We start from the raw sequence: 17,080 nt of genomic DNA, 5'->3' as shown, positions 1-17,080 counted from the left end.
AGCTGAAGCAGCTAGCTGAAGCGGCTAGCTGAAGCGGCTAGCTGAAGCGGCTAGCTGAAGCGGTTAGCTGAGCGGCTAACTGAAGCGGCTAGCTGAGCGGCTAGCTGAGCGGCTAGCTGAAGCGGCTAGCTGAGCGCTCAGCTGAAGCGGCTAGCTGAGCGCTCAGCTGAAGCGGCTAGCTGAGCGCTCAGCTGAAGCGGCTAGCTGAGCGCTCAGCTGAAGCGGCTAGCTGAGCGGCTTGCTGAAGCGGCTAGCTGAGCGGCTAGCTGTAGCGGCTAGCTGAGCACTCAGCTGAAGCAGCTAACAGAGCGTTCAGCTGAAGCGGCTAGCTGAAGCGGCTAGCTAAAGCGGCTAGCTGAAGCGGTTAGCTGAAGCGGCTAGCTGAAGCGGTTAGCTGAGCGGCTAGCTGAAGCGGCTAGCTGAGCGGCTAGCTGAGCGGCTAGCTGAAGCGGCTAGCTGAGCGCTCAGCTGAAGCGGCTAGCTGAGCGGCTTGCTGAAGCGGCTAGCTGAGCACTCAGCTGAAGCGGCTAGCTGAGCACTCAGCTGAAGCAGCTAACAGAGCGTTCAGCTGAAGCGGCTAGCTGAGCGGCTAGCTGAGCGGCTAGCTGAGCGGCTAGCTGAAGCGGCTAGCTGAGCGGCTAGCTGAGCGGCTAGCTGAAGCGGCTAGCTGAGCGGCTAGCTGAAGCGGCTAGCTGAGCGGCTAGCTGAAGCGGCTAGCTGAGCGGCTAGCTGAAGCGGCTAGCTGAGCGCTCAGCTGAAGCGGCTAGCTGAGCGCTCAGCTGAAGCGGCTAGCTGAGCGCTCAGCTGAAGCGGCTAGCAGAGCGTTCAGCTGAAGCGGCTAGCTGAGCGTTCAGCTGAAGCGGCTAGCTGAGCGGCTAGCTGAAGCGGCTAGCTGAGCACTCAGCTGAAGCGGCTAACAGAGCGTTCAGCTGAAGCGGCTAGCTGAGCGGCTAGCTGAAGCGGCTAGCTGAGCGGCTAGCTGAAGCGGCTAGCTGAGCGGCTAGCTGAGTGGCTAGCTGAGCGGCTAGCTGAGCGGCTAGCTGAGCACTCAGCTGAAGCGGCTAGCTGAGCGCTCAGCTGAAGCGGCTAGCAGAGCGTTCAGCTGAAGCGGCTAGCTGAGCGGCTAGCTGAGCGCTCAGCTGAAGCAAGCGGCTAGCGCTCCGAGGGGCTGAGTCCTGCAGCGAGGCCCGGGACGCTGCTAGCTAACTAGCTGCTAGCGCACAAGCAAAGCGGGTTATTTTACGCTAACATAAAGAAGCTCTCCGTCAGAGAGACAGCGTGAGCAACGGGATGCTAACAACTCATTAAAAACAATTAATAACAACTCAATAATATATTAATAAATGTTAATAATAACATCTATTAATAACTCAATAAACACCTCTGTGGTGTTGAAGCCGCATGCTAACAGTTAGCGTCGTCCCAACAGTCTCTGAACTAAACCTTTGTTAACACTAACAACAACACTAACAACAACACAACAACAACACTAACAGCAACACAAACAACAACACTAACAGCAACACTAACAACAACACAACAACAACACTAACAACAACACACAAGGGACATCAGAGTGACAGGAAGTCAGAGGATCAATCAGCTGTCTCTCTCTGCAGGTCGCAGCTTCCTGCCCCGCCCCCGGACCCTCCCCCTTCTCCTGGTGACAGGGGGGGGTTACCTTGGTTACCAGCACTACAAGGGGAGGGGCCAACCGGAGGAGGGAGCCCCGCCCCGTACAGCCACGCCCACTCAGGTAGGATCTGAGTAACAACTGACCTGATGACATCACTATGTGTTTATCAGCGCAGGGCCAATGGGAGGTCGAACAGTCTGTTGAGTGAATCAGCTGCAGGAAGTTCATTACTTTCACAATAAAAGCTTTGCACCGACGAGCTCTTATTGTGACGGTACAGGAAGTGCAATGTGTTCTGCTCTCAGCCTCTGATTGTGTCACTGAGAGTGATGTCAGCCCCTGTGCCCGTTGATCTTGCCTCCCGATTGGTCCTGACGGAGGACATGATCTGATTGGTCAAAAACACATAAAATGTTTTCTTAGTTTAATTATTATTTTCTAATTTCAGTTTAATATAAAAAAAACGAGAAAGATTAAGAATATTTTGTGAAAACATGAAAGTTGCATGTTTTATAATTTAATTCAGTGAGGTAGAGGATGATGTGCCTCTTTAAATATCTAAAGGGTCACTGTCTGTTTAAATATCTAAAGGGACGCTGTCTCTTTAAATATCTAAAGGGACGCTGTCTGTTTAAATATCTAAAGGGACGCTGTCTGTTTAAATATCTAAAGGGACGCTGTCTGTTTAAATATCTAAAGGGTCACTGTCTCTTTAAATATCTAAAGGGACGCTGTCTGTTTAAATATCTAAAGGGTCACTGTCTCTTTAAATATCTAAAGGGACGCTGTCTGTTTAAATATCTAAAGGGGCGCTGTCTGTTTAAATATCTAAAGGGACGCTGTCTGTTTGAATATCTAAAGGGACGCTGTCTGTTTAAATATCTAAAGGGTCACTGTCTCTTTAAATATCTAAAGGGTCGCTGTCTGTTTAAATATCTAAAGGGACGCTGTCTGTTTAGATATCTAAAGGGACGCTGTCTGTTTAAATATCTAAAGGGTCACTGTCTCTTTAAATATCTAAAGGGATGCTGTCTGTTTAAATATCTAAAGGGACGCTGTCTGTTTGAATATCTAAAGGGACGCTGTCTGTTTAAATATCTAAAGGGATGCTGTCTGTTTGAATATCTAAAGGGACGCTGTCTGTTTGAATATCTAAAGGGACGCTGTCTGTTTGAATATCTAAAGGGATGCTGTCTGTTTAAATATCTAAAGGGACGCTGTCTGTTTGAATATCTAAAGGGACGCTGTCTGTTTAAATATCTAAAGGGTCGCTGTCTGTTTAAATATCTAAAGGGTCACTGTCTCTTTAAATATCTAAAGGGACGCTGTCTCTTTAAATATCTAAAGGGACGCTGTCTGTTTAAATATCTAAAGGGACGCTGTCTGTTTAAATATCTAAAGGGACGCTGTCTGTTTAAATATCTAAAGGGACGCTGTCTGTTTAAATATCTAAAGGGTCGCTGTCTGTTTAAATATCTAAAGGGTCGCTGTCTGTTTAAATATCTAAAGGGTCACTGTCTCTTTAAATATCTAAAGGGACGCTGTCTCTTTAAATATCTAAAGGGACGCTGTCTGTTATAAATACTAAAGGGACGCTGTCTGTTTAAATATCTAAAGGGACGCTGTCTGTTTAAATATCTAAAAGGGACGCTGTCTGTTTAAATATCTAAAAGGGACGCTTGTCTGTTTAAATATCTAAAGGGACGCTGTCTGTTTAAATATCTAAAGGGTCGCTGTCTGTTTAAATATCTAAGGGTCACTGGTCTCTTTAAATATCTAAAGGGACGCTGTCTCTTTAAATATCTAAAGGGACGCTGTCTGTTTAAATATCTAAAGGGACGCTGTCTGTTTAAATATCTAAAGGGACGCTGTCTGTTTAAATATCTAAAGGGACGCTGTCTGTTTAAATATCTAAAGGGACGCTGTCTGTTTAAATATCTAAAGGGACGCTGTCTGTTTGAATATCTAAAGGGATGCTGTCTGTTTAAATATCTAAAGGGACGCTGTCTGTTTGAATATCTAAAGGGACGCTGGCTGTTTAAATATCTAAAAGGACGCTGTCTGTTTAAATATCTAAAGGGACGCTGTCTGTTTAAATATCTAAAGGGACGCTGTCTGTTTAAATATCTAAAGGGACGCTGGCTGTTTAAATATCTAAAAGGACGCTGTCTGTTTAAATATCTAAAGGGACGCTGTCTCTTTAAGGGGGGCGGGGTTATCTTCTTCTCTGTACGCCAGTGCAGCGCGGTTCTACTTCTCTGGTGATATTCCTGTCAGCGTGTTTCTCTGGGCTTCATGGTGAAGTCTCCCCCGAGGTGTCCGGACGGAGGGGGCGGGCGGGACATCCTGCGGAGGGTGAGGGGGGGGGGGGAGAGAGAGAGAGACACAGGACGGGGGGCGAGGGCCAGGAACGCTGCCCGACTCAGGTGGGACAGGATTAATAATTCATCATATTCATTCATGAATGAGAGGTTAGCTTAGCATAACTCTGAGAGCAATCAATAACACTTTGATCATAATAAACAACCAGCTGTAATTAAAGAAAACACACTGAGCCGACACACAGCTGACAGGGGATTACTGTGTGTGTGTGTGTGTGTGTGTGTGTGTGTGTGTGTGTGTGTGTGTGTGTGTGTGTGTGTGTGTGTGTGTGTGTGTGTGTGTGTGTGTGTGTGTGTGTGTGTGTGTGTGTGTGTGTGTGTGTGTGTGTGTGTGTGTGTGTGTGTGTGTGTGTGTGTGTGTGTGTGTGTGTGTGTGTGTGTGTGTGTGTGTGTGTGTGGTTGTGTGTGTGTGTGTGTGTGTGTGTGTGTGTGTGTGTGTGTGTGTGTGTGTGTGTGTGGTGTGTGTGTGTGTGTGTGTGTGTATTTAGCAGGTCAGCTATTTTAGCCTTAGCCTAGTTTAGCTCGATAGCCTCTTTACAGTTGATCCAGTGCTAACCTGCTAACCCACATAGCTCAGACACAGACCTGTTTATCCTCCCTGGAAACAGTTAGTTCATAAATCACTGGATCAGAGGTGTAATATTTATAATTTAATTAATACTGATGATGTAAAGATACTTCTCACAGAAACAGAAGTCCGCTGATGTTGTTGATATATTAATGTTAGCAGTTTTGTTACCGTCTCTCCTTTAGTTAATGTAAGTTAACAGTTATTGTAGTATAACAGGGGATCGTGCATCCGGTGGCCAGCAGCAGTATTACAACAACAACAAACATTGTTTTATAATATCCCATGACCATCACGTGACCATCACATGACCATCACATGACCATCACATGACCATCACATGACCATCTCGTGACCATCACATGACCATCACGTGACCATATCGTGACCATCACATGACCATCACGTGACTATCTCATGACCATCACATGACCAACTCATGACCATCTCATAACCATCACGTGACCATCTCGTGACCATCACATGACAATCACGTGACTATCTCATGACCATCACATGACCAACTCATGACCATCTCATGACCATCCCATGACCATCTCATGACCAACTCGTGACCATCCCATGACCATCCCATGACCATCTCGTGACCAACTCGTGACTATCTCATGACCATCTCATGACCATCCCACGACCATCTCGTGACCATCACATGACCATCACGTGACTATCTCATGACCATCACATGACCAACTCATGACCATCCCATGACCAACTCATGACCAACTCATGACCATCCCATTACCAACTCATGACCAACTCATGACCATCCCATGACCAACTCATGACCAACTCATGACCATCCCATGACCAACTCATGACCAACTCGTGACCATCACATGACCAACTCATGACCAACTCATGACCATCACATGACCAACTCATGACCATCCCATGACCAACTCATGACCAACTCATGACCATCCCATGACCAACTCATGACCAACTCGTGACCATCCCATGACTATCTCGTGACCAACTCATGACCATCCCATGACCAACTCATGACCATCCCATGACCATCTCGTGACCAACTCATGACCATCCCATGACTATCTCATGACCATCACATAACCAACCCATGACCATCTCGTGACCATCCCGTGACCAACTCATGACCAACTCATGACCATCCCATGACCATCCAATGACCAACTCATGACCATCCCATGACCATCACGTGACCAACTCATGACCAACTCATGACCATCCCATGACCAACTCATGACCATCCCATGACCATCCCATGACTAACTCATGACCATCACATGACCATCACGTGACCAACCCATGACCATCTCATGACCAACTCATGACCATCCCATGACCAACTCATGACCAACCCATGACCAACTCATGACCATCCCATGACCATCCCATGACCATCTCGTGACCAACTCATGACCATCCCATGACCATCCCATGACCAACTCATGACCATCACGTGACCAACCCATGACCATCTCATGACCAACTCATGACCATCCCATGACCAACTCATGACCATCCCATGACCAACTCATGACCATCTCGTGACCAACTCATGACCATCCCATGACTATCTCATGACCATCACATGACCATCCCATGACCAACTCATGACCATCTCGTGACCAACTCATGACCATCCCATGACTATCTCGTGACCATCCCATGACCATCCCATGACCATCTCATGACCATCTCATGACCAACTCATGACCATCCCATGACCATCTCATGACCAACTCATGACCATCCCATGACCATCCCATGACCATTTCATGACCAACCCATGACCAACTCACGACCATCCCACGACCAACTCATGGCCATCCCATGACCATCCCATGACCAACTCATGACCATCCCATGACCATCTCGTGACCAACTCATGACCATCCCATGACCAACTCATGACCATCACATGACCATCACGTGACCAACTCATGACCATCCCATGACCATCTCGTGACCAACTCATGACCATCCCATGACCAACTCATGACCATCACATGACCATCACGTGACTATCCCATGACCATCCCATGACCATCCCACGACCATCCCACGACCAACTCATGACCATCCCATGACCAACTCACGACCAACTCATGACCATCACATGACCATCACATGACCAACCCATGACCAACCCATGACCATCCCACGACCAACTCATGACCATCCCACGACCAACTCATGACCATCACATGACCAACTCATGACCAACCCATGACCATCCCACGACCAACTCATGACCATCCCACGACCAACTCACGACCATCCCACGACCAACTCATGACCATCACATGACCATCACATGACCAACCCATGACCATCCCACGACCAACTCATGACCATCCCACGACCAACTCATGACCATCACATGACCAACTCATGACCAACCCATGACCATCTCATGATTATATCTTATTACCATGATCAGGCTCCTGATGCCTCGATTGGCTCTCCGGCACCGTCTGAGCGCGCTCAGTGGTCGTGTTTCTCGCTCCGCCCCTTGGCGCCGTCGGCCAATCGCCTTCCTCTGCTACTTCCTGTCAGTCAGAGCTCTGCGGCCACTGGCCAAACGGGTAAGAGCTTTTGGCTTCTGATTGGACGAAGGGAAAGGAGAGGGGCAGAAACGACCGTCCTCCTTTCTTCTTCCCCTGTTTTGTTTTCTGGTTTGTTGTCTTACCCTGGTACTGAGATCTGAGTCATCACAGTGTCTGTAGAAAGTGCTGAGTCATGTTGAGGTATCTTTGCTTCTTCACACAAAGTGGAGAGGGACGCTGACTGTGAAAAATAGGAATTATGAGTCCCTTCCTCTTTTGTGATTCTATCGTCAGATAAACATGACTTCAGATGATACGATAATACGTTAATGGTCAGATCAAGTCTGACATTAGCCAAAGTCTTGACCTCTGTGCTGACCCCCACCATAGATCCACTGGCCCTTCAGCATTGAAGTATTGACCTCTGTGCTGACCCCCACCATAGATCCACTGGCCCTTCAGCATTGAAGTCTTGACCTTTGTGCTGACCCCCACCATAGATCCAGTGGCCCTTCAGCATTGAAGTCTTGACCTTTGTGCTGACCCCCACCATAGACCACTGATGGCAACCAAAGGCCAAGAAATGGTGGACGTTTTTTCTGAAAGGTTGCCTGGCAACCGTTACTGTCGAGCCCTGCTCGGTAACAGTGTCCCTCGTTAACGGTGTCCCTCGTTAACAGTGTCCCTCGTTAACAGTCTCCCTCGTTAACAATGTCCCTCGGTAACAGTGTCCCTCGGTAACAGTCTCCCTCGTTAACAGTGTCCCTCGGTAACAGTGTCCCTCGTTAACAATGTCCCTCGGTAACAGTGTCCCTCGGTAACAATGTCCCTCGTTAACAGTGTCCCTCGTTAACAGTGTCCCTCGGTAACAGTGTCCCTCGTTAACAATGTCCCTCGTTAACAGTGTCCCTCGTTAACACTCTCCCTCGTTAACAGTGTCCCTCGGTAACAATGTCCCTCGTTAACAGTGTCCCTCGGTAACAGTGTCCCTCGTTAACACTGTCCCTCGGTAACAGTCTCCCTCGTTAACACTCTCCCTCTGTAACAGTGTCCCTCGTTAACAGTGTTCAGATGATACGATAATACGTTAATGGTCAGATCAAGTCTGACATTTGACTTGCATCACAGCAGCTCCATGTGTACCATCATCTGTCTGATGATACCCACCTGTTTGTCCTGCATGTGAGTAACATCATCATCATCCTCATCAGATAAACTCCAGATGATGTCACTCCCCTGTTTGTCCTGCAGGTGGCGCTGTACCACTCCTTCCCGACCCGCCTCCTCTCCAGAGCCTGGGGCCGTCTGAACGGCGTGGAGCTGCCCACCTGGCTGAGGAAGCCCGTCTACTCTCTGTACATCTGGACCTTCGGGGTCAACATGCAGGTATACCATAGCTTTAGCATCATTAGCTTTAGCATCATTAGCTTTAGCATGTCTACTCTCTGTACATCTGGACCTTTGGGGTCAACATACAGGCATACCATAGCTTTAGCATCATTAGCTTTAGCATGTCTACTCTCTGTACATCTGGACCTTCAGGGTCAACATACAGGCATACCATAGCTTTAGCATCATTAGCTTTAGCATGTCTACTCTCTGTACATCTAGACCTTCGGGGTCAACATACAGGCATACCATAGCTTTAGCATCATTAGCTTTAGCATGTCTACTCTCTGTACATCTGGACCTTCGGGGTCAACATACAGGCATACCATAGCTTTAGCATCATTAGCTTTAGCATGTCTACTCTCTGTACATCTAGACCTTCGGGGTCAACATACAGGCATACCATAGCTTTAGCATCATTAGCTTTAGCATGTCTACTCTCTGTACATCTGGACCTTCGGGGTCAACATACAGGCATACCATAGCTTTAGCATCATTAGCTTTAGCATGTCTACTCTCTGTACATCTAGACCTTCGGGGTCAACATGCAGGTACACCATAGCTTTAGCATCATTAGCTTTAGCATCATTAGCTTTAGCATGTCTACTCTCTGTACATCTGGACCTTCGGGGTCAACATGCAGGCATACCATAGCTTTAGCATCATTAGCTTTAGCATCATTAGCTTTAGCATGTCTACTCTGTACATCTGGACCTTTGGGGTCAACATGCAGGCATACCATAGCTTTAGCATCATTAGCTTTAGCATCATTAGCTTTAGCATGTCTACTCTGTACATCTGGACCTTCGGGGTCAACATGCAGGCATACCATAGCTTTAGCATCATTAGCTTTAGCATCATTAGCTTTAGCATGTCTACTCTGTACATCTGGACCTTCGGGGTCAACATGCAGGCATACCATAGCTTTAGCATCATTAGCTTTAGCATCATTAGCTTTAGCATGTCTACTCTGTACATCTGGACCTTCGGGGTCAACATGCAGGCATACCATAGCTTTAGCATCATTAGCTTTAGCATCATTAGCTTTAGCATGTCTACTCTGTACATCTGGACCTTCGGGGTCAACATGCAGGCATACCATAGCTTTAGCATCATTAGCTTTAGCATCATTAGCTTTAGCATGTCTACTCTGTACATCTGGACCTTCGGGGTCAACATGCAGGTATACCATAGCTTTAGCATCATTAGCTTTAGCATGTCTACTCTCTGTACATCTGGACCTTCGGGGTCAACATGCAGGCATACCATAGCTTTAGCATCATTAGCTTTAGCATGTCTACTCTCTGTACATCTGGACCTTCGGGGTCAACATGCAGGTATACCATAGCTTTAGCATCATTAGCTTTAGCATCATTAGCATTAGCTTCCTAACTGTATTGTTCCGTCAGGAGGCAGCAGTGGAGGATCTTCATCACTACAGAAACCTGGGAGAGTTCTTCAGACGACAACTCAAACCTGCAGTCAGACCTCTCTGCGCCTCCTCCTGCCTGGTAACTCTTCCTCATCTTCCTCCTCTTCCTCACCACTTCCTGTCTGCTCCTCTTCCTCACCACTTCCTGTCTGCTCCTCTTCCTCAGATTTCTCCGGCTGACGGCAGGATTCTTCACTTTGGTCGAGTGCAGAACTCTCAGGTTGAGCAGGTGAAGGGAGTGACCTACAGCCTGGAGCACTTCCTGGGTCCTCAGAGGGGGCGGAGCCAAGGTGAGCTGTTCCATTACATTACATTACATTGCATTTAGCTGACGCTTTTATCCAAAGCGACTTACAATAAGTGCATTCGACCAGGAAGACACAACCTTGAAGGAAACAGAATCATAAAGTACATCAGGTTTCATAGAGCCAAACATTTCAACTGCTACTCAACTGGCTTTAGATAAGCCAGTCCTTTATTAGTATAAAAGTGCTTTGTTAGTAATTCTATCCCTCGAAGTGGAGTCGAAAGAGATGAGTTTTCAGTCTGCCCCGGAAGATGTGTGTTCCCCAGCTGGTTACTCACCTGTGCGTTACTTACCTGTGGTCCTGATTCTGGTTCTGGTCCTAATGGTTCTGGTTCTGGTCCTGATGGTTCTGGTCCTGATGGTTCTGATGGTTCTGGTTCTGGTCCTGATGGTTCTGGTTCTGATGGTTCTGGTCCTGATGATCCTGATGGTTCTGGTTCAGGTCCTAATGGGTCTTGTCCTGATGGTTCTGGTTCTGATGGTTCTGGTCCTGATGGTTCTGGTCCTGATGATCCTGATGGTTCTGGTTCAGGTCCTAATGGGTCTTGTCCTGATGGTTCTGGTCCTGATGGTTCTGGTTCTGGTCCTGATGGTTCTGGTCCTGATGGTTCTGGTTCTGATGGTTCTGGTCCTGATGGTTCTGGTTCAGGTCCTAATGGGTCTTATCCTGATGGTTCTGGTCCTGATGGTTCTGGTCCTAACGGTCCCTGTCTCTCCACAGACGCGTCCCGGTCCTTCCAGGACCTGCTGCTGTCCTCTCCTCAGAACGACCTGTTCCACGTGGTGGTCTACCTGGCTCCAGGTGACTATCACTGCTTCCACTCACCTACAGACTGGAGGGTGGAGCTGAGGCGACACTTCCCAGGTGAGAACCACTTCCTGTTCCTAACTCCGACCCTGTCTCACCTATCCGTCTCTCCTGTCTCACCTCTCTCACCTGTCTGTCTCTCACCTCTCTCACCTGTCTGTCTCACCTGTCTTTCTCTCCTGTCTCACCTGTCTTACCTGTCTGTCTCACCTGTCTGTTTCACCTATCCCACCTGTCTGTCTCACCTGTCCCACCTGTCTGTCTCGTTAGGCTCTCTGATGTCTGTGAACCCGGGCGTGGCTCGGCTCGTTAAAGAGCTCTTCTGTCTTAACGAGCGTGTGGCTCTGAGCGGCCAATGGCAGCACGGTTTCTTCTCGTTAACGGCGGTGGGGGCCACCAACGTGGGCTCCATCAGGGTCTACTTCGACCAGGTGAGGAGCACTCTGCTTTATTCTGAAATAAATGTTGATGTATTTACTTCCTGTTAATAAAATAGAGTTCCTCGTTAACAGTGTCGCTCGTTAACAGTGTCCCTCGTTAACAGTCTCCCTCGTTAACAATGTCCCTCATTAACAGTGTCCCTCGTTAACAGTATCCCTCGTTAACAGTATCCCTCGTTAACAGTGTCCCTCGGTAACAGTATCCCTCGTTAACAGTGTCCCTCGTTAACAGTGTCCCTCGTTAACAGTGTCCCTCGTTAACAGTGTCCCTCGGTAACAGTCTCCCTCGTTAACAGTGTCCCTCGTTAACAGTGTCCCTCTGTAACAGTGTCCCTCGTTAACAGTGTCCCTCGGTAACAGTCTCCCTCGGTAACAGTGTCCCTCGCTAACAGTCTCCCTCGCTAACAGTGTCCCTCGGTAACAGTGTCCCTCGTTAACAGTGTCCCTCGTTAACAGTCTCCCTCGCTAACAGTGTCCCTCGCTAACAGTGTCCCTCGGTAACAGTGTCCCTCGCTAACAGTGTCCCTCGGTAACAGTCTCCCTCGTTAACAGTGTCCCTCGCTAACAGTGTCCCTCTGTAACAGTGTCCCTCGTTAACAGTGTCCCTCGTTAACAGTATCACTCGTTAACAGTCTCCCTCGTTAACAGTGTCCCTCTGTAACAGTATCCCTCGTTAACAGTGTCCCTCGTTAACAGTGTCCCTCGTTAACAGTGTCCCTCGTTAACAGTGTCCCTCGGTAACAGTCTCCCTCGTTAACAGTGTCCCTCGTTAACAGTGTCCCTCTGTAACAGTGTCCCTCGTTAACAGTGTCCCTCGGTAACAGTCTCCCTCGGTAACAGTGTCCCTCGCTAACAGTCTCCCTCGCTAACAGTGTCCCTCGGTAACAGTGTCCCTCGTTAACAGTGTCCCTCGTTAACAGTCTCCCTCGCTAACAGTGTCCCTCGCTAACAGTGTCCCTCGGTAACAGTGTCCCTCGCTAACAGTGTCCCTCGGTAACAGTGTCCCTCGTTAACAGTGTCCCTCGCTAACAGTGTCCCTCTGTAACAGTGTCCCTCGTTAACAGTGTCCCTCGTTAACAGTATCACTCGTTAACAGTCTCCCTCTGTAACAGTCTCCCTCGTTAACAGTGTCCCTCTGTAACAGTCTCCCTCGTTAACAGTGTCCCTCGGCAGGGCTCAAAGCTAACTTTTAAAAGTGGTTGCCAGGCAACCAGGCATCAGATTTTGGTTGCCAAAACTGAAAATACTGTTGCCATTTTTAGACACCTTATATTTTAAATAATTAAGATACTATACAGTTATACATCAACTTTATAACGAACATGTGACACAAAAGAATGTTCAAATGCTTTACAATAAGTAATTAACACAATGATTTGAAACCTAAGTGGGAGGAAACGTGTCCACCCTCAATGGCTGGTATATGAAACACCAGGAGTGCAGCTGCTGTTCTTCACAGATCCACAAAGGAATTGAGCAAGTCACTAGTTTCTTGGTCATCTGTTGTCCCCCTTTCAAATTTGGGTTGTCCTGACCTCTGTGCTGACCCCCACCATAGATCCACTGGCCCTTCGGCATTGAAGTCTTGACCTCTGTGCTGACCCCCACCATAGATCCACTGGCCCTTCGGCATTGAAGTCTTGACCTCTGTGCTGACCCCCACCATAGATCCACTGGCCCTTCAGCATTGAAGTCTTGACCTCTGTGCTGACCCCCACCATAGATCCACTGGCCCTTCAGCATTGAAGTCTTGACCTCTGTGCTGACCCCCACCATAGATCCACTGGCCCTTCAGCATTGAAGTCTTGACCTCTGTGCTGACCCCCACCATAGATCCACTGGCCCTTCGGCATTGAAGTCTTGACCTCTGTGCTGACCCCCACCATAGATCCACTGGCCCTTCAGCATTGAAGTCTTGACCTCTGTGCTGACCCCCACCATAGATCCACTGGCCCTTCAGCATTGAAGTCTTGACCTCTGTGCTGACCCCCACCATAGATCCACTGGCCCTTCAGCATTGAAGTCTTGACCTCTGTGCTGACCCCCACCATAGATCCACTGGCCCTTCAGCATTGAAGTCTTGACCTCTGTGCTGACCCCCACCATAGATCCACTGGCCCTTCAGCATTGAAGTCTTGACCTCTGTGCTGACCCCCACCATAGATCCACTGGCCCTTCAGCATTGAAGTCTTGACCTTTGTGCTGACCCCCACCATAGATCCACTGGCCCTTCAGCATTGAAGTCTTGACCTTTGTGCTGACCCCCACCATAGACCACTGATGGCAACCAAAGGCCAAGAAATGGTGGACGTTTTTTCTGAAAGGTTGCCTGGCAACCGTTACTGTCGAGCCCTGCTCGGTAACAGTGTCCCTCGTTAACGGTGTCCCTCGTTAACGGTGTCCCTCGTTAACAGTCTCCCTCTGTAACAGTGTCCCTCGTTAACAGTGTCCCTCGTTAACAGTGTCCCTCGTTAACAGTGTCCCTCTGTAACAGTGTCCCTCGTTAACAGTCTCCCTCGTTAACACTCTCCCTCGGTAACACTGCCCCTCGTTAACAGTGTCCCTCGGTAACAGTGTCCCTCGTTAACACTCTCCCTCTGTAACAGTGTCCCTCGATAACACTCTCCCTCGGTAACAGTCTCCCTCGTTAACAGTATCCCTCGTTAACAGTGTCCCTCGGTAACAGTGTCCCTCGTTAACAATGTCCCTCGTAACACTCCCTCGTTAACAATGTCCCTCGGTAACAGTGTCCCTCGTTAACACTCTCCCTCGTTAACAGTCTCCCTCGGTAACAGTTTCCCTCGTTAACAGTGAACCTCGTTAACAGTGTCCCTCGGTAACAGTCTCCCTCGGTAACAGTGTCCCTCGTTAACAGTGTCCCTCGGTAACAGTTTCCCTCGTTAACAGTGTTCCTCGTTAACAGTCTCCCTCGGTAACAGTGTCCCTCGTTAACAGTTTCCCTCGTTAACAGTGTCCCTCGTTAACAGTGTCCCTCGTTAACAGTGTCCCTCGTTAACAGTGTCCCTCGTTAACAGTGTCCCTCGTTAACAGTGTCCCTCGTTAACAGTGTCCCTCGTTAACAGTGTCCCTCGTTAACAGTGTCCCTCGTTAACAGTGAACCTCGTTAACAGTTTCCCTCGTTAACAGTGTCCCTCGTTAACAGTGTCCCTCGTTAACAGTGAACCTCGTTAACAGTGTCCCTCGTTAACAGTGTCCCTCGTTAACAGTGTCCCTCGTTAACAGTGTCCCTCGTTAACAGTGAACCTCGTTAACAGTTTCCCTCGTTAACAGTGTCCCTCGTTAACAGTGAACCTCGTTAACAGTGTCCCTCGTTAACAGTGTCCCTCGTTAACAGTGTCCCTCGTTAACAGTCTCCCTCAGTAACAGTGTCCCTCGTTAACAGTGTCCCTCGGTAACAGTCTCCCTCGGTAACAGTCTCCCTCTTGTTCTCAGGATCTTCAGACCAACGCTCCCCGCTACAGTAAAGGCTCTTTCCACGACCGCAGCTATGTTGCCCTTGACGACCAGGTGCTGAAGGCGGCAGATGAAGGGGGCGTGGCCTCGGGGGAAGGCGTGGTCTTGCAGCGGGGGGCGGCAGTGGGGGAGTTTAACCTCGGCTCTACCATCGTGCTGCTGTTCGAGGCGCCCAAAGACTTCAGCTTCGACCTCCAGCCGGGCCAGAAAATCAGGGTGGGGGAGGGGCTCGGCAGCCTCTGATTGGACAACTCAATGGCCTCTGATTGGACGACTAGATGACCACTGATTGGACGACTAGATGGCCTCTGATTGGACGACTAGATGGCCTCTGATTGGACGACTAGATGGCCTCTGATTGGACGACTAGATGGCCTCTGATTGGACGACTAGATGGCCTCTGATTGGATGGCTAAATGGCCTCTGGTTCGACGGCTCGGCGGCCTCTGATTGGACAGCTCGGCGGCCTCTGATTGGCCGAGCTGCAGACTCAGAGGGAGGGGCCTGATTTTGAACGATGAAAGAAAGATTTTATAGATTATTTCTAAGCATTATGTATTCTCTACAAAATAAGACGCTGCTGGGGACATAAAGCGGACTCAAACTCCCAGAATGCCTTGTGCCTCCTGAAGGGAAAATGCCAAAAGTGTTACTTTTATGTTTTTCTGTTCTGTCTCCATGTTGTTCTTCCAGAGACTCAACACGCGTTTGTTTAATCTCTAAAACCACACATCAGATTTAACAAACACATTATAAACTGTAAACATATCAAACACATAAACTGTTAAACTAACGGTAACATTATAACAAGTTTCTCCGTCCACAGTTTGAATGTTAAAACTTTATTGTTCTCAACAACAGAAGATGCTAACCGTTCAGTTTCTTTACTTTTGTAAAATATGTAATTATTAATAAATATTTCTTTCACAGCAGCTCTGTCTTTATTTCACTCACAATGCAAACCACGTGATATATTATATGAATACAGTACTGAAGATCTGCAGAAGTACAAAGTAGAAATATTGCTACGTTAGTCTAAGAAATATCAGAGTGAAAATATAAACGCTAATAATACTTCTTATCTTTTAGAGGTTAAAGACGGTAACCTGCAGGCGTCTGAACCCGTTGAACTCATCTGTTGCTTTATTTCTAAACGAATCCTAATGGGCCGTCCACACGGCGGCGTGCGCTGAAGCTTGCAGGTGGGCGTGTCTGAAACTCGACCAACAACCAATCACATGCATCTCCCGCCCCAGACACACAAGCATGCGGTTTGATTGGCTAGAGCTTGTACTGGCATATGATTCCATTGGCTGACGCTTCCGTCGAAGCTTCAAAAGTTGAACATTGCTCAACTTTTGCAGCGAGCAACGCGTAGCGAGCAACGCGTAGCGAGCAACGCGTAGCGACGCTCCCACAATGCAGTTCGGCGAAGCGTGACGTCACCCCATTCAAAGTGAACGGGCAGAAGCGTTGAAGCTTCAACACACGCCGCTGTGTGGACGGCCCGTAACTGTTTATTAAAACTCAGCCGAGCCTCTCTCTCATTGGCCGGCCCTAGCCCCGCCCCCGGCAGCAGAACCAGCAGCACAACCAATAGGAAGGCGGCGGGCAGCAGTTGCCGTAGCGATGGAAGCGTGGCTCGGCCAGTCCTCCGTGAGCCCAGCTGTCCTCGGGGGGGAACTCTTTCCAGGGCTTCCTGTCCCTCAGAGAGCCCAACCGGGGGGCCGCCTGCAGGGGGGGGGCCGCCTTGGGGGGGGCCGCCTGCTGCTTCACCCCCAGGAAGGAGACCAGGTCCAGGTCCAGACCTGCTGCCCCCCCCCGGGGCCGAGGGGTGTTCTGCCTGCACTGAGGGCACGGGATCCACACCTGGAGACAGGTAAACACACCACAACAACAATCCTCACCTGGACAGGTAAACACATCACAACAACAATCCTCACCTGGACAGGTAAACACATCACAACAACAATCCTCACCTGGACAGGTAAACACATCACAACAACAATCCTCACCTGGACAGAGGCCTGTACTCTGAAGCCAATTCAACAGACCCTGGATATGTTTGAGTTACCCGGCTTACCTAATCCAAA

The 17,080-nt window shown here is 48.8% G+C and overlaps 1 protein-coding gene across 2 annotated transcripts; it reads left to right on the top strand.

Moving 5' to 3' along the window:
• Positions 1-1,619: 1,619 nt before the first annotated feature.
• On the top strand, positions 1,620-15,919 carry pisd (phosphatidylserine decarboxylase; the record flags this gene model as incomplete). Of its 2 annotated transcripts, XM_034198765.1 has the most annotated exon segments (7): positions 1,620-1,756; positions 8,389-8,523; positions 9,936-10,037; positions 10,125-10,248; positions 10,987-11,130; positions 11,344-11,504; positions 14,967-15,919. In XM_034198765.1, coding segments are annotated over 7 exon segments (1,067 nt in total), but the record flags the coding sequence as incomplete, so codon positions are not given.
• Positions 15,920-17,080: the final 1,161 nt, after the last annotated feature.

This window comes from Gymnodraco acuticeps, unplaced genomic scaffold, assembly GCF_902827175.1.
Source record: "Gymnodraco acuticeps unplaced genomic scaffold, fGymAcu1.1, whole genome shotgun sequence".
Classification (NCBI taxonomy): domain Eukaryota; kingdom Metazoa; phylum Chordata; class Actinopteri; order Perciformes; family Bathydraconidae; genus Gymnodraco; species Gymnodraco acuticeps.
The sequence above is the reverse complement of the archived record's forward strand: the minus strand, read 5'-3'. Positions and strand labels throughout refer to the sequence as shown.